The 21,257-nt window shown below is 40.7% G+C and overlaps 2 protein-coding genes across 3 annotated transcripts; one reads left to right on the top strand and one right to left on the bottom strand.

Moving 5' to 3' along the window:
• Nucleotides 1-1,519: 1,519 nt before the first annotated feature.
• On the bottom strand, nucleotides 1,520-9,952 carry ela3l (elastase 3 like). Of its 2 annotated transcripts, XM_040019557.1 has the most exons (10): nucleotides 9,947-9,951; nucleotides 9,024-9,025; nucleotides 4,506-4,556; nucleotides 4,219-4,307; nucleotides 3,901-3,998; nucleotides 3,578-3,706; nucleotides 2,937-3,073; nucleotides 2,411-2,556; nucleotides 1,967-2,119; nucleotides 1,520-1,855 (listed from the first exon to the last, which is right to left on the bottom strand). In XM_040019557.1, the coding sequence occupies exons 3-10, from the start codon at nucleotides 4,543-4,545 to the stop codon at nucleotides 1,838-1,840; spliced, it is 810 nt and encodes a 269-aa protein (XP_039875491.1). In that variant the 5' UTR covers nucleotides 4,546-4,556; nucleotides 9,024-9,025; nucleotides 9,947-9,951; the 3' UTR covers nucleotides 1,520-1,837. The 2 variants fall into 2 exon arrangements, with proteins under 2 accessions (XP_039875491.1, XP_039875490.1); XM_040019556.1 differs by lacking the exon at nucleotides 9,024-9,025 and having other exon boundaries at nucleotides 9,947-9,952.
• On the top strand, nucleotides 2,377-20,222 carry bco2l (beta-carotene 15, 15-dioxygenase 2, like). The gene is made up of 13 exons (XM_040019555.1): nucleotides 2,377-2,381; nucleotides 8,428-8,463; nucleotides 10,239-10,416; nucleotides 10,653-10,864; nucleotides 11,256-11,371; nucleotides 11,470-11,572; nucleotides 13,421-13,561; nucleotides 16,361-16,521; nucleotides 16,955-17,125; nucleotides 17,621-17,758; nucleotides 18,453-18,635; nucleotides 18,826-18,936; nucleotides 19,714-20,222. Exons 2-13 carry the CDS (start codon nucleotides 8,430-8,432, stop codon nucleotides 19,828-19,830), a joined length of 1,665 nt encoding a protein of 554 aa, XP_039875489.1. The 5' UTR covers nucleotides 2,377-2,381; nucleotides 8,428-8,429; the 3' UTR covers nucleotides 19,831-20,222.
• Nucleotides 20,223-21,257: the final 1,035 nt, after the last annotated feature.

The following is a 21,257-nucleotide window of genomic DNA, read 5'->3' as shown; positions in this document are numbered from 1 at the left end:
GGTAATTGTGACAGTTAGGGATAAAGGGTAAGGAGCAACAGGGAATGTCACTGTGTGTCCTCACAAAGACTGAAAGCCACGTGTGTGTGTGTGAAAGATGGGAGGGAGCTATCCTGACCCAGAGTTCAGACAGACACAAAGAAATCTTTTGTGGTCCCATGCTCACTCTCACTGCCGGTTGCACAGAGAAGTTTTTCAGGGGAACAAATCCAGACTGCAGTAGTTTAATCAGTGGCTCATACACTGCTGCACATTTAAGCTATATTTCAAGTACTGAACAGGGGATGGCAGTGTAATAACTGCTACAAGATCTAGTTGATAAATGGAATTAAAATGGAATTAAATACAGCAGCAAATGTGCTAAAGATGTGATTCATCCTGGAGCATCACATGCTACCTGTCATGTTTTAAAGTTTTTATTAATAATAGTCAAGATTTATTGCTTTCATCTAGTTGTTATTACATTTTTAGTCCATTCATGTCATGTCATGTGTAACTATCTATAGCTGATTTGATGTTGTGATATTCCTCCGCTACATTAGCTTGATTATTACAATAATGAATAACAATTATATTTGTAATCTGTGGGTTTTAGTTGTAAACTGTATTAAAAAATTGGTATACCCTTAGAGTTGCCTTATCAGGTATATTTTTAAGGATCACTAAATTAGTGTAGGCTCAGCCTACATGGGACCTTGGAGGAAATAATTAGAATGGATCACAGGCTGATGCTTCATGTGAAAGCCCCAAAAGATGTGTGATTCATTACATCAGAGATGAGATCAAATACAGCCTGTGAATCATGGATATGCAGCAAAACAGTGCCTTCATGTCTGTGCTTCTGTCTGCTCTTTACACACACACACACACACACACACACACACACACACACACACACACACACACACACACACACACACACACACACGACTTCATTATTACTCGCTCTTGCAGGACGTGTCATGTCTAATGAATGCGTCACAGGCGTTCACATTACCTCCATTAACCTGCCAAAGCTTATAAGTGTGTGCGTATGTGTGTGTCTCGCCAATGTGACAGAGAGAGGGAGAGAGAGAAAAGAAAGAAAGAGTGAAACAGAAAAGACAGTAGTGAGAAGCAATTAATTTTTTTTTAATCTTCCCCTCCCAACCCAATCCAACCCCATCTTTCTCTCATTACTGCTTCTATCATCTCATCACTGCATAAACAAAAGACAGAATCTTAACTTTTTTTTTTCATTCTGGCCTTCTTCATTTTCAGAGCACTGTTTTTAATGAAGAAATTCCCAGCAGAGTATTGCGGTCCCCTGTGCTGAAAATACAGGATAGAGTATCAAACCAGGACAAGTTCTTGCAGGATTAATAGTCTTTTTTCTTCTTCTTCACAACAAATATCAGTCACTTACTCTCAATATGAAAGTTGCTATTTAAAATATCACTGCATATTTATTTTTATGAATCACATGCTTGACTACAGTGAGCTATTTGAGGGAAATATCTTGTGTTTGCTGCGTTTGTTCCAGGCGTAAACAATACACAGAATCCTGCTTTGGAAAGCTGTCAGAACCAATTTAACCTATCAAGAGTGTACGAGGACACCTGCTGGACGATGGGTGACATTGTTTCCATGCCTGGCAAACTTTTATGAACAGGGTAAAATAATTTGCTGTAGAGATGCCCAGTTTCTTTCTTTTATTTTTCTCTCTTTTTTTTTAATGAAATTTGAATTCGAGTTTGTCAGACCTGAGTGTGCTTTAATGTGATGGGTATTGAAATAACACACAAAATACATGCAGCTCTCCAGGTCTTCTTTAAAAATGTATTTATTGCCATCTTCCTTAGTTGCTCATCATAACCTGCAAGAAGGAATGAGTCATTACTTAAAATAGGAAAAGAGGAAAGAGAATTAGAACAAGAGATGTTCGTTTACAAGCAGCTGTGGTTCTGTGCGTGCATGTCTCCTTTACCTGGTCAATCCAGTCGTTGAAGGCAGAGACTCTGGTGAAGACAGTGGGTTTCTTCTCATAGTTGCAGCCAAGGGCGGACACGAAGCTAGCAATACCGTGCACCTCCCAGACACCTTCAGCGTTCTGACAGTTCAGAGGGCCACCGGAGTCACCCTGGAGAAAGTAGGGAATAGACATAGAAGTAGATAGAGAAGATCTAATGTTTTGTGCATTTTATTAAACTGTTGTATGGTATGGCAGAAAATAACTGCAATCAGGACTGTTGTTTATAGTTATGATTGAAATTTTTTTTTTAAATTAAAAGTCAGTTCTTGTCAGCTAGAACATAAAATCTCTGTGTATATTTGTAGTTGAACACATTACATTCAAATTTGCTTTGAGTTTTCAACACACGATAGAAAACAGCTCTTCCCATGTACACAAACACACACAGTGCAAACTTACGTTGCATCCAGCCACAATTCCATCTCCGCCAGCACACACCATGGTCGTCCTTACAGCGATACCCCACCAGTCAGATTGGGAGCAGGTGGCATAGTCTGCCACAGGCATCAAAGCTTGCTGCAGCTTATCAGCTATGGGGCCTCCGGCTAAGACACACAGGCAGAGCCTACATCATCCACATACACCGGCCTGCAGTCAAAGCTGATTTACAGCATTTCTTAAAGCGTCAAATTCACTGTCTGACCCACATTTTTCAATTTAGGAATAATCCTCCTCCCTAAAACTTCCAGCAAAAAATATCATGCATGTGATTTTCATCTGAACTTTGGAGGTATCCTTGGGTTACCCCAATCAGATATGCTTACTCACAGCTCGTTATAAATCCATGCATCTCACAGATGCACTAAATGCTCTAAAGGACAATAAAATATCCCGTAGATACCAAACTAAGAAAAAAACCAAAAACAAAGTAAATACCTCAACAGACACATAAACATAGCTCGGCCTTCTTTAAACAGCGACTTACTGTACAGTCTTCCCCATCCAGTGATGTAGCAGGGGTAGAGGTTGGACAAGACAGTGCCAGCAGGGGGGATACATGCCAACTGCACCTGGTCGCTCAAAGTCGCAGACTCTGACAGTTTGATCAGGGCGATATCGTTACTGCAAGAGAGACAGAGGGAGAGAGACTGTGTGAGGGGTTCGTACTGACAGGCAATTTAAAATCATCCTCCAGAGCAAAAAGCAAAGAGAGCGAAACACAGGCAGATAAGATAATGGGAAAGAGTACAGTCTGTATTCCTGCGTCCTTTCTGTTTGCTATTACTGTATGTCTAAAAATACTGAATAATTAATGTATTCAATTACAATCTTTACAATCTTTGAACTCTATTGCAGGAAAAAGTCAACTTATTTTTTTTAAAGAAAATTAACCAATATTATAATATTTTTAAACGGTTCAGTCTTTTTTTCTAATTTACTCAGCAGATTTTTGACATGTATAAAAATGTCGACATTCTTCATGGATATGATTTAGACTGAAGCAAGTAAATGTAATTCGAGCCCTGTTCCCATACGCTATATTGATACACTTTTACAGAGATGATGATGTACTATATGTAGGAGACTGTCTTTGCTCTCAGTATTGTGAGGTGGTGATTGTGTTACCCGAAGGCCACAAAGATAGGGTTCCATTTCTCATGGACAATAATCTTCTCAGGCAGGATAGCCTTGGAGCCAGCCTCTTCCTCCACCAGGTTGTATTTGCCCACATACACCCTGTAGGACAACGCGGTACTGTGGGAGAGAGCAGAATGTCAAGGCTGGAGTCTACCAGACAGAGGAGTTTGTGCAAATAGCTGAATAGTGCGGTGATTGGTTGAATTGAATTCCCACAGGATTTAATGTGGGGTTGGGGACCAGAATTTAATTTGTCCACTGGTGGTTGTGTTTTTGTGTTTTGTGTCTTTGTATTCCTCTGCTGCTCATACTTAATGCAGTGAGCAGCAGTCATGACCCAGTTGGCAGCAATCAGAGTTCCCCCACAAGTGTGCCTCCACTCGCCGTCCTTGTCATACTGCAGGGAGATCTGGAGGTGAAGAAAGGACAGCAAAAAGGACGGAGTATAAGCAGCAGGTTGCTGATGAATAGATGGACTGCACTGTGTGCAGATTAAATTCAAAAGCCACTCTTTTAATTAGAGGATTTCCAATAGCCACTGGGTATGACAACAAATAAGCCAGATGCTCTACCCATGAGGTTTGCCGGTAAGTATAAAAACACAGACAGATGTGTACATATTAGCCTACCTGCCAGGGCCAGCTGTGAGGCCTGGCATCGACTCCGTTGACCACACGGGAAGTCAGGGGCGGAATGGGTGGTGTACCACACCCAAGGGCTGGACGAAGAGGGGATAGAAGTGAGCTTTAGAGACACGGGAAAAACTTTTAAACGGCATCATTTTTCTTTTTGATAAAGGACCGCAGGGGGGCGAGCTCCCTGTGTGGTAATGAGCAGGCACATATCCGCGCTTACATTACTTGCAAAACTGCAGAAACAATTACACACAGAATTAGAAAATGCCAGATGTTCTTACCGCCAGCAATGAGCACTGAGGCCAGCACAATGGGGATCATGTTGATTGATGCTTCTGCTGAGGGACAAGAGGACACACGTTCTCTTTTAAACTTTCCCCCACAGGCAACGCCTGCTCTGAATGCAGCAACACGTACTACCATTGGTTTGCCTGCACCTCTCCGAGTTGAAGATGGACCAATGGCAAAGAGGGTCAGTGTTTGTCTGCGTGGCTGATGGATCACACAGGTGTGTTTTTAGGAACATTTCTCATGGCCTTCCTGTAGAATTGCAATGGGTACAATGTACAGAAACCATGTATGCACAAGAACGCCAAGAGTTTTCTCATTCATAAAAGGAAAGTGTGTTTAAGTTTGTAAATACTGAAGGTACATTCACCTCTGTAGCATTATGATTTTGCATTGAAATTCACCTTTACACTTTCTGTGATTAAAACCTTTTCCCTGAAAGCTGGAATTAAATACTTGCATAACACCATGGGAAGCCGACATCTGGCACTAGCTTGCTTTCTCAGAATTGAAACACACACACATGCAAAAAAAAAAAATCTAATTAAGAAGCATGAGTAAGGTAAAGGACAACAAAGTTATGAGAAACAGATGTTGTCATTGATGCAGAAAATATTGATGGCTGCGTTACAGTCTTTTCTTACACCACAAACAGCTCTAATGCAAATTCTGCAGCGTCAGAAACACAAGACACATTGGCCATATGTATGAGCATATATGTCAGCTCAGCATCTTTCAGGTTTGAACAGTCTTGCTATAGCTATGCTGTATATCAGCTGTTGTGAAGTTAAATGTACTGATGAAAACACTGACCCACCTCGTTACGATGACTTGAATGAATGGATAGAACCTGAATAAATGATGAGACTTGGAGGACACAGATACAACTTCTGAGATATGAAAGTGTCTGGGGTGACTCAGCAGGCAGACACACTAAATCTGTCTAAGTAGGTTTTACGTACTGTTATGTGGCACAAGAAAAAGTTTGGCGGTTGCTGCCAGTTTGCAGCAAAAAAAGTGTTGAGAAATAGAATCGAAATAGAAAATAGAAGCGTTCATATGCTTCTGATAAGAGAACCTGAAATAGATTCAGAAATTATTAAGGTTACAGGAGTCCTGTCTTACATTTGAGACTTCCTGAAGCAAACACTGTGCTGTAATCAAAATCAATGTCACACTACTTCAGATGGCAGACTGGACTTCTTGCTCATGAATCATTTAGTTTCCTGGTTCACCACTAGATGGGACAATTTATCTGCTTAGACACCAAACTGATCTATAGTCATTTATTTTTTTTAATAAAAAAAAGGAAAGAAAGAAGAATAACAGAAAATCGTGCTGTACTTGATTATGTATGCATTTGTAATGTGAGTCATTCAGAAAATCAACTTCTGTGAAGTGGGTCTGAAAAAGAGGTCCGACAAGACTTGGAGACTGACAGTGATAGTAAGACATATTTGTTCTCCACTGAGAACACCTTTGCCATGAACATGTGCAACTCGTAACAACACTTGAACCTACAGAAACAACTTTGCTTAAATGTTGGGTTACAGCTGCTCATTTAGAGTTTACAAAACAAGCAAATTCTCCATGGGAAGAAATAAAAAAACACTTGAAAGGCAACTACAGCAAACAAGCTTAGACATCCCCGGCTTATGTGTGCTTGTGTTTGCGTGCATGTCTGAGTGTGTTGGCGCGAGTGTAAGTGCACCTTAGTGTGTGTGTGTGAGAACTCCTCTACAGCTATCATATGTATTTATATATATAATTATTTGAAATCTAATTAAAATCAGTCTTCTAATTAAAAAAAAAAACATTGTTATACTTATTACAAGCCAGTGTCCAAAGCAGATGCCTCCTTTCCCCTTCCATTTTCTGATTAAACCTCTTGTATTCATTAATTTGATAGTGGCAAGATAATGAAGTGAGGTGGATGTTGAAGTGATACGGGGGGGGGGGGGGGGGTTGTTAAAAAATGCGCATGAATAATAATGTAGTTTCTGTAGGAAACACATAGACCTGACCTAAACTCTTACCCGCCTTTTTATTTAGCCCAAAACCTCTGATTACCCAAATATACTCCCTACCACTAACGCCTGTTTATACAAAGTAGAAGGTAGCCTGTCGTGTGCTGAGACGAGGCTCACTGCATTTATGGCTGAGGAAAGCACAACACCTCATTTACTGGAACCCCACCCACCCCCCCTTTCCTCACCCCACTCCTGGGGGTTTGTAACAGATACAGTTCAGACCGCTTCCCCCCATCAGAAGTGCAGCTGAACTCCGAATGACACCGAGTGCGAGGTTTATGGTTGGTTTGTGTCACACTGGGGCAGTAAACACTGCACTGGCCATTGCCGTTGTCAAGTGGCACAAACAAGAGACATTTTGCAGTAATGTATAAATATTATTGTGTGCTTTTGGCTGCAGCCAGCTGTGTGGTTTTTGAACTAATTTTCTCTTGCATACCTCTGTCACTGGTATGTGGTATGCCTGTATGAGTGTGTCTTTTGGTTTGTAGCAATAGTTCAGCCCAGTCTGAACCCACCAATGTCCCAAATGTTTAGCTTTCTGCCTTTAAAAAAATACACAGCTGTACTTTCCAGTGGCTGCCTTAGTTGCCATAGGCAGAGTGCTTTGAGCCAGAGGGCTCAAGTAAATCTGTCGGCTGTCTGCTGCTGATTTGCTTTTATCTTTGATGCTGATGTTACCAGAAGCCCTTCCCTGCTTTCTCGTTTGGGTTGATTGTTGCATGTTTATTTTATTTCTGTGTCTTTGTTTACTGCGGGTATAAAATTCATTGCTAACTGTGCTTTAATACTCCCAGGACGGGGAATACTAATTGCATTAATTCTCGTGAGCACATCATGACCCAACTGGTCTTACAGGTCTTGCACATACTTGCCTGCTCTCTCATTTTCAGTGTTAGAATGAAGAGGAGTAGTGGGAATTGGTGCGGTCTATTAAGATCTGTTTACAGCGTTCATATGTTCTCCACCTAATTTTGCATTTGTGTCCAGTATGTTTATGTCACTACAGTTTACACTCACTGCTGCAATAGATCATAGCCTCTATCAAACATGGCATTTTAAACATGCTGCGTATTCCCGCATAAAACATCTCCCAAAACATCTTTTGCACTCGTATCTGCACGTTAGTTCGGAGTAATTTATTTTTTGTGCCACTGAGTCTTTTTAGAGCAAGAGTGGAACATCGTACATGCAGCTACCAGTGGAATTACACTAAAAATATTCCTCATCACCTTTGTTTATACACATACTTTTGCAGTCAGCACCAGTGTATTGCAATCTCTAGTTTCATCAGTCCACATGAAACAGATAACAAGCAGTGTAACCTACTGCTACGTATAATAACATTTACAGTAATTACAGACACTTTATATAATTTGATTTTAGTACAAATACACAGGGACCTTGACTGCATTGGAAAACACACATTATGTGAAGCTATGCAGAGCAGAACAGGATCAGATGAAAGCAGTAAACATGCACTCACTATGGGCAGTGGTACAGACATTTACAGTATTAATAAAAAACAGGATCATAACGTTACGTGGCTTTTTCAGCTCATGAGCTTATCCTTTTTGACTGATTTCGCACCCAGAACAGCTCATTTCATTTCATTTCATTCATTTGACTGTATGTAGGTAAATAGTGAAAATGTTTTTTGTCTGTTTGCTAAACTTAAGATATCAAGGCTAAAATATTATGAAGATAGCCATGTTTTGCTTTTTTCCTGCTCCACTTGTTAATGATTTACTAGACTTGTATTCTGCTAGTACTGTATTGTTTACTGTGTGGATTCAGTTACTTAACAAGGGTCCAAAGGTTGAAGGTTTTTCTCCCGCACTGCATAAATCCTGTGTATTTCTCTGCTCAAACACAGACCAACAAGCCATGTCCAAGACCGCAGAGCCCCAAACACGCATCCGTGAGTAGAAACCTCTTTCCGATAAAGTAGCCAGAAGATGTGCACATATGCGTAAGAAGAATGAAATGGGACTGAACCTGTTCTTTTCCTGATATATTTCATTGCATTATAAAATATGTAATAGCTCTGCGTTTAGTAACTGGTGAATTGAGCTCACTCCAGCCTGTTTTCTACATAAACACTAAAACCTCAAAGTCCTTACAAGAGGCTGCTTTTTGTTACCCGTGACTAAGAACAGAAGTAAATCAAAATCTCAAGTACAATAAAAAAAACAAATGTGTCGAGATATGTGGCGCTCTTAGACTTTGTTGCCTCCGCCTTTTACAAAAGAGAGGCAGTTTGATAGCATCAAATGTTAAAAAAAAAAAGCCTTTCCATAGGGTTCCACACAAAATATAGGTGTGCATTCAGTTAATGCAGTTAGGCCTGCTAGTCATAATGTTGCATTTCAAAATCAGAGCTGCAAGTTACAAAAAGACGTGCTGGCATTTTGTATTGTTCCTGCTCCAAGGACTGCTGAAGCAGAGCTGGTAAAAGAATATGCACAATGTCTCATTAACAGCTTTTAGTCATTCTCAGCTGTTAACTCGAAGAGCGGCTGACAGGCCCCTACACAGTGACAAAAAAAAAAGAAAAGAACATAAATTAAAAAGATGTGCAGGATTATAGCAGCAAATTCTAACGAGGTCATTCATTTGTATCCTGACTGTACTGTTGGTGCTAGAAGGGAAACAATTCATTAAAGAAATAGCTGTTGCAAATAAACTACTGTTGGACTTATCCCAAAAAAAAAAAGAAAAAGAAATATATATTTTAAAAAAAAGAAAAAAGTAATACCTGAAGCTATTATCAACAACAGTTCTGGGCTTGCCAGTGCTGCTGTTTTGTTTTCAAGAAACTTAATTTTGAATGTAACAGTAGGAAGCTCAGAAAATAGCCTCCTAAAAATGACAGACACACATTTAGGCGTCATTTGCAATGCTGCTGTAATCACATTCGAAACCCACCCAAATCAACATAGTAAGAGATTGTTAAAGCCTACTGTGGTTATATCTCCCATCACACATTCCCATTTTTATTGCCTGTTGTATTCGTGTGACAGCAATGAGCGAAATTCTCGCTCTGCTGATTTGTCGCAATAACGTGGTCAGGAAAACTGCGATATTGTACGCTAAGCTCAGCATGGCGCCCCGCGCTGAACCCTGAGTGTTTTGGTTTTGCTAATCACGTCACTCTCATATATATTTTACAGTTCCCATTATGAGGAGAGATATGAGGTAGCGAACAGGAATGGGTTATTGAATAACAGATAAGACAGGCAGTGCAGGTGTCATTTGTAGTGCATGACCCCGGAGAGCCGTGTTTTCATGCTAGCAGGAGCTGTTAAAGCACAAACCGTCTCCTATCAGAGATAATGAATGTTTCACAAAACCACTTCCCTTCACATGCAGAGTTTAAATGTTTGAATTGAGGATAACCAAACATCGGAAGAGCCAACAAAGGACATACAAGATGGAGTTGTTTATACAATTATCTCACAATAAATAAAGGTTTGCTAATTAGTCACATCCAAGGCCCCCAGTTAATGCCATCACATGGTTTATGGAAAGGATCTAACCTCACTTTCTCCTTCAGAGTCATTTAAGAAATGCAAGTGTGCAGCAACATGTTACTCACCAGTGAACCCCTATGTGCACACGACCAGTAATATAGAACACAGTGTATACTATAATGTGCTTTACCAGCCTTTCAGTGCTTCTTCTCTCCTCCCTCAGTATCCAGTAGGCAGAGATGTCCACAGGCCAGTGGACTCGAGTGCTTGGCGCCTCTGGTCCATTCTGCAGAGGAAACCCCCGACCCCATCCCTACAACCATAAAGGGAACAATTCCACCTTGGATCAATGGGAGCTTTCTGAGAAATGGTCCTGGGAAATTTGAATTTGGAACAGACAGGTATTTGAGGAACACTATGAAAAAAAAAACATGTATTATCATGGTAGATTGTAAACACATCCCTGTACTGTAGATAGAAAAGATAGTTTTCCCTCAGTGTTTGTTGAATAAGGCACCGATTCCTCAAATAATCCTTTTTTTCCACTCTCTTGTGTCTCATAATTCTCACAACATTCCCTCTACTTTGTCTTACATGAATATCCTGCCGGGAAATTAATTCTCTTTTTCGCTCTCAGATACACCCACTGGTTTGATGGCATGGCCATGATGCACAGGTTCCACATCCGTGAGGGCAATGTCACTTACAGCAGCCGCTTCCTTAGGAGTGACTCATTTGTCGAAAACTCAGAGAAGAACCGCATCGTGGTTTCAGAGTTTGGGACATTAGCCATGCCTGATCCCTGCAAGAACATCTTTGCACGCTTCTTGTCACGCTTTCAGACTTCGAGTACGTGCGTCTTCTTTACATATTGCATTTTCCCGTGTGTACTCTGCTTCTGCAGTGTTGTAGCACTAGCGCTGCCAAATACAGTGTTACACCATTTACTATATCAGGTTACCAGCACAAAGTAAAAATCAAACAAAAAAATATGTGAGAAGAAAAGTATATATGGATATTCTTTCTTCAGCGCCCAGGTTCTTGACTCCACAGCAAAAGCCTTTTGCAGACAAATGAAAACTGGGACATTACATTGTGTTTTTTATTGAGGTAAAAAGAACACAAGTCAATATTTGCGAGTTTGGATCTCGTCGTGTGTATGCTGTAAGGGAATGGGGATCACAAGGATGGCATAAAGTGCTCTGCTAAAGAGCTGCATTTGATATGTTTTGTCTCCCAGAGCCAACAGATAATGCCAATGTGAACTTTGTCAAGTACAAGGGGGACTATTACGTGAGTACAGAAACCATGTACATGAGGAGAGTAAATCCACAAAGCCTGGAGACAAAAGAGAAAGTGAGTCAGTGAGAAATGTGCCTTTTGACTGCATCTTCCAGCTTTTCTATAGCGAGGTCAGTGACCAGAATGGTGTGTATGTTATTTTTTTTAATAAGGTGGACTGGAGTCAGTATATCGCTGTCAACTCAGCTTCAGCCCATCCACACTACGACCGCGATGGTTCCACGTACAACATGGGCAACTCATACAGCAGAAGTGGTAACCTGTCTTTGCTCTTTCCTTCTCAGTAGTTTACTATGTTGAGCTATGATTGGAATTTATATGATGTTCACACCCCAAAAGCCGCATTCCTGTAATGCATCTATATCCTCCTACTTGCCACACACACACGCACACGTTTATTTGCTTCCAACAGTGGTCCCACAATAATCTCCTGTTTGTAAGCTCCCTGTGGGTGTTATATACCAGGTATTAATAGGATAATCTCTGGTGACAACTTTACAAAGCCTTGTAAAGCCCTATTGACAACCATAAAATGCCATATCTGGTCCATTTTCTCTCCAACTTTCATCTTCTGAGTTCTCCAAAGCAATACTTTGCACCATCTGGTTTCAGGGTTCCTGCCATCAAAGTACTCAATCGCTTCAGTCGCCCCCTCCAAATATTTTCCTCTTACCCCTTCCTGCAGCAAACATCAACCGCTGCCCTTTAGGGAGTCACTTTGATTTCAACACGTGCATAGTTCCTCGGGGCCACTCATTCATTTTTCACTTGCTTTCACTTGCATCATCCCCCACCCTTGCTTCTTGTTACAATCAACCTTGACAGCTTGTGTGACTCTGGCAATCCCCCCATGTCAGCATTAAATAGCATTTTCTTTTTGGGATCAACTGTCCCACAAACAGCAACATTCGACTCCACACAGAAGCTGCTACTTTTGCTAGTTTTGCTGGGTGTTATGGCAGAAGGTGGTTCTACGCTAAACAGCCTTTTGCCTTCAGTCAAAATCAGCCTCAGCTCGACTTTATGCAATCTACTCAATAGTAATGCAGTCCTTCTATGAGGGCATGGATGGAAAGAAATCCATTCTCTCTCATTCTGACAACTGTATTTAATATAATGATGACAGGTCAAAGCAGCTCCCACCTTTATGCTTTGTCTAACCACGCTACATTCAGAACATTTTCTCATTTCCATTTTCAGCCTGCTTTTTCCAGTTTTCGACATGTTTCTTCTTTTTCCATGCCGGTCTGCTCTTGTTAGTTAAAATGAGTACTGTAAAGTTTATCTGACCTGCATCATCATTATCTGCATCATTACCTCAGTGTCAAAAGCCTCTTTCAAGCGCTCACTGTCTCCAATTAACTTTTGATGTCCTCTTCATCTTCATCACACTCAGTTCAGAATATCCGCACAACCACCTGGCACATGCACGTCAATCCATTCGATCCAGGCCACCGTCTCTGTGCAACAGACCTTTACCACTGTGCTTACTTTCTCAGTTAAGGAGAGTTACACTGTCATAATATTAAGTAAAGGCAGTGGTTTGTTAAAGTTACTGCACTAATTGCTCAGAAGTCTCTCCAGTTTTCTAAATCTCAGTGCGCTTCACCTTTCAGGCTTCGTACTGACCCACCGTTCAGCCTGCCCAATTTGTCCATTTTTGTCAAGTCATCACTTTCGCTGGAATTAGTATTTTGGTATTTCTTTGCTGATTGGAACAACCACATCTGCTTCCCCTTCCAGATCACTTAATCAAGGGTCGCTGGTCTTCCGAAGCCTGCCAGTTATACTCTTGCACTCTATGAATCTGCCATGAACTGCCACTGATCCTCAAAGAGGACTTCAGGCTTGTTGACTCCAGTTCATCTGTCATCTTTAATATCAATATTTTTTGTTGGTGGTTTTTTGATGATGAAGATGATAGATGAAATAGGGGTGGTGTTTGGAGTGCTCCTTGCTTGTAAATTGTCTGTATGCCGGCTAAAGATAAACCTCAAGATCTTTAAAGTTCTGTCCTCAGGTTTGTCTCTATGTATCTTTGTGGGTTTACGCTTTGAAATAAAGTCAGCCTAATAACACAAGGTGATTTTGGACATTCTTTAGGATTTTTCTACAACATCATCCGTGTGCCTCCTCCTGAGGAGAAGGCAGCAATGGAGGACTCAGCCGACCTGAGTGGAGCCAACGTGATCTGCTCCATCCCTGCAGCTGATCCCAGGAAGCCTTCCTATTTCCACAGCTTTGGTGAGAAACACACTACAGCATAATAAAGAGTCCCCCACTCCGCACTTTTTAAAGTTGTCTGCATGCTGGATGTAAACTGAAGTGAAATTAATGAATTCTGGGAGAGTTTTTGCTTTTTTTCCAGCACTGGCTGGGTGAATCTACTTCAGTGAAACTTTTTAATGCTCTTATTAATCACTGATTTTAATTCCAGTCTCGCCCTCCTTTTTGTCATTCACATTTCCTTTGTCTTTCCTTTCAGCTCTCTGTAGCTCTCCTCTTTTTAATTCTACCTCCAAGTTTCACACTTTTTTTCAGCGAAGTATTTACTGTAGTTTTTTCCACGGCTTAAATCTGACAGGACTGCTAACAAGACAGCTATAATTTGCATGTTAATGTTTCATTGTTTGTTGTCCAAATGTTATTCAGCTTCTGCTTGTCTACACACTCACCGGTGTCTTACTTACAACTAACTAGCGCCAGGCTGGACCCTCTTTGCCACCAGAACTGTCTTAATTCTTCATTGCATAGATTCAACAAGGTGCTGGTGTGGTGACCCACTAGAAGGCTCCACTCAGACCCAAGCCTGGAGGTGGGGTTCTGTTGTGTTTGGACACGATATGCTGAGTTAATGTCTGGAGGTGAATAAAGTTGGAGTGGAAAACTAGACCTCCTGTGTCGTGTGTCCCATGCCTCCATACTGGAAACATTACTTAGAGGTTTTGCTACATATTGACATGGCAGCATCATAAAGTTGCTGCAGATTTGTCAGCTCCACATTGATGATGTGAATCTCCCATTCCTCCACATCCTAAAGGGGCTCTACTGGATTGACATCTGGTGACAGTGGGTTTCATTTGAGCACAGTGAACTCATTACGATATTGAAGAAACCAGGTTGAGAGATGACAGAAATTTGTGAAAGCATCCATCAGAAGATGGGTACATTTGGTCCGCAATAATATGTCAGACAGGCATATTTGAACGATGCTCAGTTGGTACTAAGGGCTCCAATATGTGTGATGAAAATATTCCACAGCACTGACATCAGCCTGAATCATTCATGCAGACAAGCTGGACCTATGCGGTCATGCTGTTGCGCTCAACTCTGACCCTACGGTCCAAATGTTGCAGCAGAAATTGAGACTTTTGTCCAATTTCGGTAACCCTGTGCAAATTGTAGCCTCATCATGCTGTTCTTAGCTGACAGAAGCTTAATTAGATTTCTGATAAATCACTTGTTGCACATTTATATACTAGTTCTACAAGGAACCCTTGATCAGTAACAGAGCTTATAAGTGGTTATCTTAGTTACTGGTGCTTTCTTATGAGTTGGAAGCAGTCTGGTCATTCTCCACTGACCTCTGACATTTTCCCCAGAAAATCGCCACTATTTGGATGCTTGTGTGGGAAAGTCCCAGAAGATGAGAAGTTTCTGATAAAAACAGGCCAGCCCGTCAATGACCATGTCACATTCAAAGTCACTTAAATCACCTTTCTTCCTAATTCTGATTTGAACTACTGAATGTTTTGCTGCCTTATGATTGGCTGATAAGTTAACAAGCAGTTGAACAGGCCAACCTAACTATGGGGCTGTGAGTGTAGATATCTGTAAAAGATCTATAAGAATACTGTTGACCATTTATGGAAAACCATATTTGGTGAAAATTGTGATGAGGGGTAGGATCTGCGCGGAGAACAAATTCCTCTCATAGACAAACACTGGGTGTGAGTAAAGTCAATATCATAAAAACCTGTGCATGCAATATGAAGGTTATTGTTGTGGAGGAAGGTTTAGCAGGCTAATTACTGTGTGAAAACGAGTTGGGTTAATATGACTACACAGACCATGATTAGATGTTAACAATCAGCTGAAGCAAACAGTTCATAAATAAGCTACTGTTAATTAAACTTAAGCTGACACTAGCTAATGAAAGCCTCATTCTTTGGTTGCTCTAACCCAGTCTTGCCCCACTTGGCTTTTACATTGCTTCAGTTCCCTGATTATATCTATGTCTACATTACTGGCAGCCCACCCATGTGCTGGCAGACTTTCAGACACCAAGAAGTCCCACAAGTGTGGGAACATTGTTCAGCAATCCAGGTTACGCGCCACATCTCTTGGTAGAGTTGCTGGATGCTTATGTTTAGTGTTTATGTGCAAAAGCAAATGTCTTGGTGCTAGACTTGAACCTAATGTTTCGGTTACATGCAGGTACATGCTGATGGTTGATAAACTAAAGGGAAAACAGGGCCCTTTAATACCTATTGGTAGAAATCTGGTGGCTCTGTTATACCGTGGGAGTGTTTCCCAGCATGGTGTGGGTCCACTTGTCTTCTTAGAGTGAAAGGTAGCTTCAAATCTAAAACAAGTTGTTTTTAGGGCTCTTTACCTTTATCCTGTGAATAAACAGTTCCATCTATATGGCAATAGTCTCTTCAAAGAACATATTAAAATTATGTGAATGCTATTTTGTCCATGATTTTTGAAAAAATGGTTGCGGCGGTGGTGCTTTTAAAAGAATTGTATCCTGTCACTCCAGTAGAGCACCACAGCAGTGGTAGAACCCATGCCAGGGAGCATTCAAGTTACCAGTATGATTTTTGCTAGTTTTTCCTGTAATTTGTCACCACTCTGTAAATAACTGCTGAAATAGCATGAGAGTTTTAGTCTTAGTTTCCCCAAAACAGCACTGACTAGTTACACTACACCTGCAACAACAGTGGAATTCATTGTTAAACCATGCACACGACACCAAGGTATATCTTTTATGTGTCTTTTAATGCAGCCACTTCTTACTGTGTGTGCCTCCCTCTCTAGTCATGTCGGAGACCTATATTGTGTTTGTCGAGCAGCCAATCAAGATAGACCTGCTGAAGTTCATGCTGTACAAAATACAGGGGAAGAGCTTTAGCAAAGTCATGACCTGGGAGCCTCAGCATGCAACAATCTTCCATCTGGTCAACAGACACACCGGAAAGGTGACATATATTATAACGCTTATTTACTGTATACAATCTAGGGTAAAACAGGAAACACACAATCACAACCAGCTGCCGAGGAGTCGGAACAGGGAAAAAAAGGAAAGCTGTAAGCTGATCTCTTCATGCACTATTACATTTTTTTCATATTTATTTTGATGAAACTACACTCTGATGGTGTAGCCTTTCCTCGTGTGTTGTTGCTCTCAATTTTTTCATCTCATTACACAGCATACCCATTAAGCATATAATAACAAACTTTCAAAATGATAAGGTGCAACTCAATAACATTCGTGCCAAGCAGGGAGCTTGTCTTCAATTGTGAAAAAACAGCACATCACCTCGTTTGTCTTTTTTTTTTTTCAACTTTGTCTTGTTTTCTTGATATTGTACGAATCTGAGTCCTCACTGGTTGATGTTTCTGGTCTGACAGAAGAGTGAAGTGAAGTACTATACAGGACCCATGTTTACGCTCCATCAAATCAACGCTTTTGAGGACAGTGGGTTCTTGGTTATGGACATGTGCTGCGGGGACGATGGCGAGCTCATTGGGGAGTTCACGCTGGAGAACCTCCGAAGAAATTCAGGAGAGGAAATAGACGAGGTAAATGCCTTGAGTTTGTTAGTTTGTTATCAGTGAACAGCTCAGATTGAAATGCTGGCTTTTACCAAAACAACAACACGAGTGACTTCCACATAATGGTGTTTTTGTATCCATCATTGTTCAGCTAGTATTTTGTTTTGCATTCATAACATTACCCTCATCCACCCTGAAACCTAAAATATGAATCAGCGAGGATTTGTGGAGGATTTGTCTGTTTCTTGGGCATAGACTGTTCAATTGCCTCTGATGTTTTCTTCTTTTTTTTCTTCCTCTTCTTCTTATTTGTCAGTTTCCAAAGAAATAGACTTTGGAAATATCTGTGATTTCAAATGTGGTGGAGTGTATTACTTTCATCAAAACATAGGAACATGGTTTTGTGACAGTACTTTGTATCTGTTTGGCTGTGATTGTTCTTGAGGTTGCGTCGCACCTTTTATTCAAACACAGATAGTTGGGAGTCTGTTTTTTTCATATCCCTCTGATTTCTTTTGGCAGTTTTATAACTCATTGTGCAGAAACCTTCCAAGAAGATATGTCCTGCCTCTGACCGTGGATGAACAAACTCCTGCAGATGAAAATCTTATCACTTTGCATAACTGCAAAGCCACGGCGAGGATGACAAAACCTGGAGAGGTAGGAGCCAATAGCATGCATTTCCTGCCTATAGTAGTAATATTTTTAACAGTACATTACTGGTTGTACTGGGAACAGGTGAAGATGGAGGCCTATAATCATGATGAATACAACCAATTTACTCCCACACATTCTCATCAATTATCCAGCGTGATGAAAGTTACTTTCTGCAAGAGAGTAATTTCATGAGTTACAGCAGATAAAAACGATGTGTCCACTATTCATGTGAATAATTAGAGTTTAACGGCTTATGTATCCTCACACATACTCGCTCTCCAACGCTTTCTTACAGCAGAATAAAGCTGAAAGAAAAATGTGATCTTTTAGTTGTCATGACTACCTGTATGACACTGTCCTCCGTTGTTGTTGTGAGAGTGCATGCAGCAACTGAAAAACATCTGTTAAAGTGCTCATGCGACCAGAGTCACAGAAAAAAAAAGATAGAAGAAAACTGAGAAAAATATTGCTTGCTCGTTGCACGTGACATTACATTTATTTCTAAAGTAAAATGAAGAGAAATTCATTTATTGTTAACTAATGGATGCTCTGGCCCTTTTGCGGGAATCCATTAATTTCCCTGTCAGAGAGAACAATGTTGTACTGATTTGCAGGACCAAGGAAATCATGTCTGTCACTATGTCTCAATTTTTGGCTAAAGTCTTTCACTGATTTGAGCAAAACCCTCATCCTGCAGGTTTACATGACCCACGAGGAGCTTCACAATGATGAGCTGCTGCAGTTCGGTGGCCTTGAGTTCCCTCAGATCAATTATCACCAGTTCAATGGCAGGCCTTACCGCTACTTCTACTCCTGTGGCTTTGGACACGTTTTCAGTGACTCCCTGCTCAAGATGGATGTCCACACCAAGGAGCTTAAGGTTTTCTATCAGTCAAAGGGTACACTTAGAGAAACCTCATTGTTAACTGAGCCGGGTATTACCACATCAAAGCTATTTCTACTTCTGTTTCTTTATCATAGCGAGGGCAGCAGTAGGTTGTGTGAGTTGGTTTCCTAACATGAAAAAGTTGAGAGTAAGGGGTATGTTTATGTGATCTTCTCCTGTCTAGGCGTGGCGTTATCCCGGCTTGTACCCGTCTGAGCCTGTCTTTGTTGCTTCGCCTAAAGCTACAGAGGAAGATGATGGAGTTGTCTTGTCTGTTATCATCACGCCCAGAGAAGTAATTGAAACCATTTATCTGAGAGAGATATTCACCTTTTATGGTATTTGTGCGTCACTGTTACAGACAAAAAAGGCTAAAATTAGTTTGTCAACACAATAAAAATGAGCAGACAACTGTGAAAATGTATGTGGCCCGGATATGGCCATTTGTATTTTCTTCTAGGCTAGCCTGACTGATCCAACCAGGGTCAGTGTGGGGCTAGATGCCATGTGCTTTACAATATTTTAAGAAACGCGTGGCCCACACAACATTTGACTGTGCCATAAACTTATCCAGAAGGGCCAAAAGTAGTCAAAATAATACCAAAATGTGCTACCTGAGTCCACACGGTGACGTCTATATGACTGTGAGTCATTTACCTTCACAGAGTGTTTCTTATATTGTAATGCTTACTCTGAGTTTCTTTAATCTTGCCTGTGGCAATACTACACTAAACACTTTTAAACAATAAAAGCTAAATTGAAAAACCCATTGTGGAAACTAACTGGATCTAAACTGAATTTGAAAAGAAAACACACACATATAAAAAACTAATGAAGAATATAAACAGAAATTGGGTGTATACAATGAAATTTATAGAGGAAAAAATATACATAATAACAAACAGACTTTGTTATACTCTTATTGCAACCTGAGCAGACATATATTTTTACTATGCATGGGAGAAGACAAATGCTTTGGTGCTCTCAGTATCATTATAGCAAGAAGGGAGATCTGTGACCTTTTTTTCCCCCTTCCAATAACATAATCTTCCTCCTCTGTATCTGTTTCCAGGAGAAAAGTACTTTCCTGCTTGTTCTGGATGCCAAGACCTTCTCTGAGCTGGGCAGAGCGGAGGTCCCTGTCAATATCCCATATGGGACCCATGGTGTGTTTAACGAGATGGGCTAGATTTGCCACTCTCTACAACTCTGTGGCAAATTGCTGAAATTGAACCAGCAACCAGCCACTTTATCCACAAAATAGAAAATCTCTGTCGATGTCGTTCCCTGTAAAACTCCTGAACTGTAAAAGACAGAAAGAAATAAGAGCTTGGAAAAACTGCGCACTCATGCCATTTGTTTGTGCCTCCTTGATGGGAATAGGTGCATGTCCCCACCGTGTGCTGCCATTACTGTTAGAAAGATGGCAATCTTAGGAGGCTAACAAGACAGAGAGCCCAGCATGGCATCGGAACACTGATATAGTTTGTCCTCTATGTGTCCTCGTGATCTCTTGTAAGAATTTCAAATTGTGCTTTCCTTTCAGTGCATACATTCAAATAAAATATGTTTCCCTTTTTTTTCTCGGTTAAAGTGTTTTTGCATCATCATACCACTGGAAACGCTATACTCCCAGGGAGAACAGAACAGCACTTAGGATACATAAAAATGCATCAGAGGAAATTCAATTTCTGTCAAAGTAATGTGATAGAAATGGACAACGTCTGAAATGCCTGGAAAACAAATGGAACTAACTGGTCGATAGCCTCCAGAGAGTCTAGCGGAGGTCACATCAGAAATTTGGTGTTGTCCATCCAAAACAAAACCCCAAACAAAGTTGTCATATGCATAAACACTAACATTTAGGACTTTGCATAGAGTGGCTTGTTATTTCATTCTATTACGCCACGAGCCGAACAGAACAGTGCAATACACAGACTCTACCCATTGTGTGAAGTGGCCTACTATAGCGGCACTTGTCTCGCCACAATTGACTTTAATGATACTTATTTCATTGGCAATTTTCCCTCTTACATTGATTTGAATGGGCTGATTTGAACTGAATTTAGGCTCTGCAGCTAGAAGCTGTGGCGTTTCAACTATATTATGAACTATACAAATTTTCCCTTTGACTAAAATCGACTTTTAGTCAAGAGTTTTGCAAAGGTAATTTGCAACAGCAGGTCCCAACCTTAAATAATTTATGGCTGTATGGTACACAAGCAGAGGTTTCATCTTCAGCGTCTCTTATTTCACCAAGTGGAATAAGATAGGATGGGATAAAGCCATAGTTTGCTGTTTGAAATAATTTAACACAGGGAATTGAAATCACTTACATTTTTGTCATGTTCCTCTGCTCAGCTGCAGCTGTGTCTTTTAATAAGCATGCTGTACATGTCTCCCAAGATACACATTAATTAGCCTATAATTCCTAATCTAATCAGTCATGCTTAACCTTTTCGAGTGCCTGCCTGTGTGCGTGCGTGCAAGTGTGAGCATAAGAGATGCTCAACTTTATTAGTACTCACTCCACCGGCAGCGACCAGCAGAGAGTGATCCAGCGACCTTTGCACTCAAATGAATCTTGGGTTAAATGTTTCATTAACCAAAAACGCA

Source organism: Simochromis diagramma, unplaced genomic scaffold (genome assembly GCF_900408965.1).
Source record: "Simochromis diagramma unplaced genomic scaffold, fSimDia1.1 OVJJ01000822.1, whole genome shotgun sequence".
NCBI lineage: Eukaryota > Metazoa > Chordata > Actinopteri > Cichliformes > Cichlidae > Simochromis > Simochromis diagramma.
The sequence above is the reverse complement of the archived record's forward strand: the minus strand, read 5'-3'. Positions and strand labels throughout refer to the sequence as shown.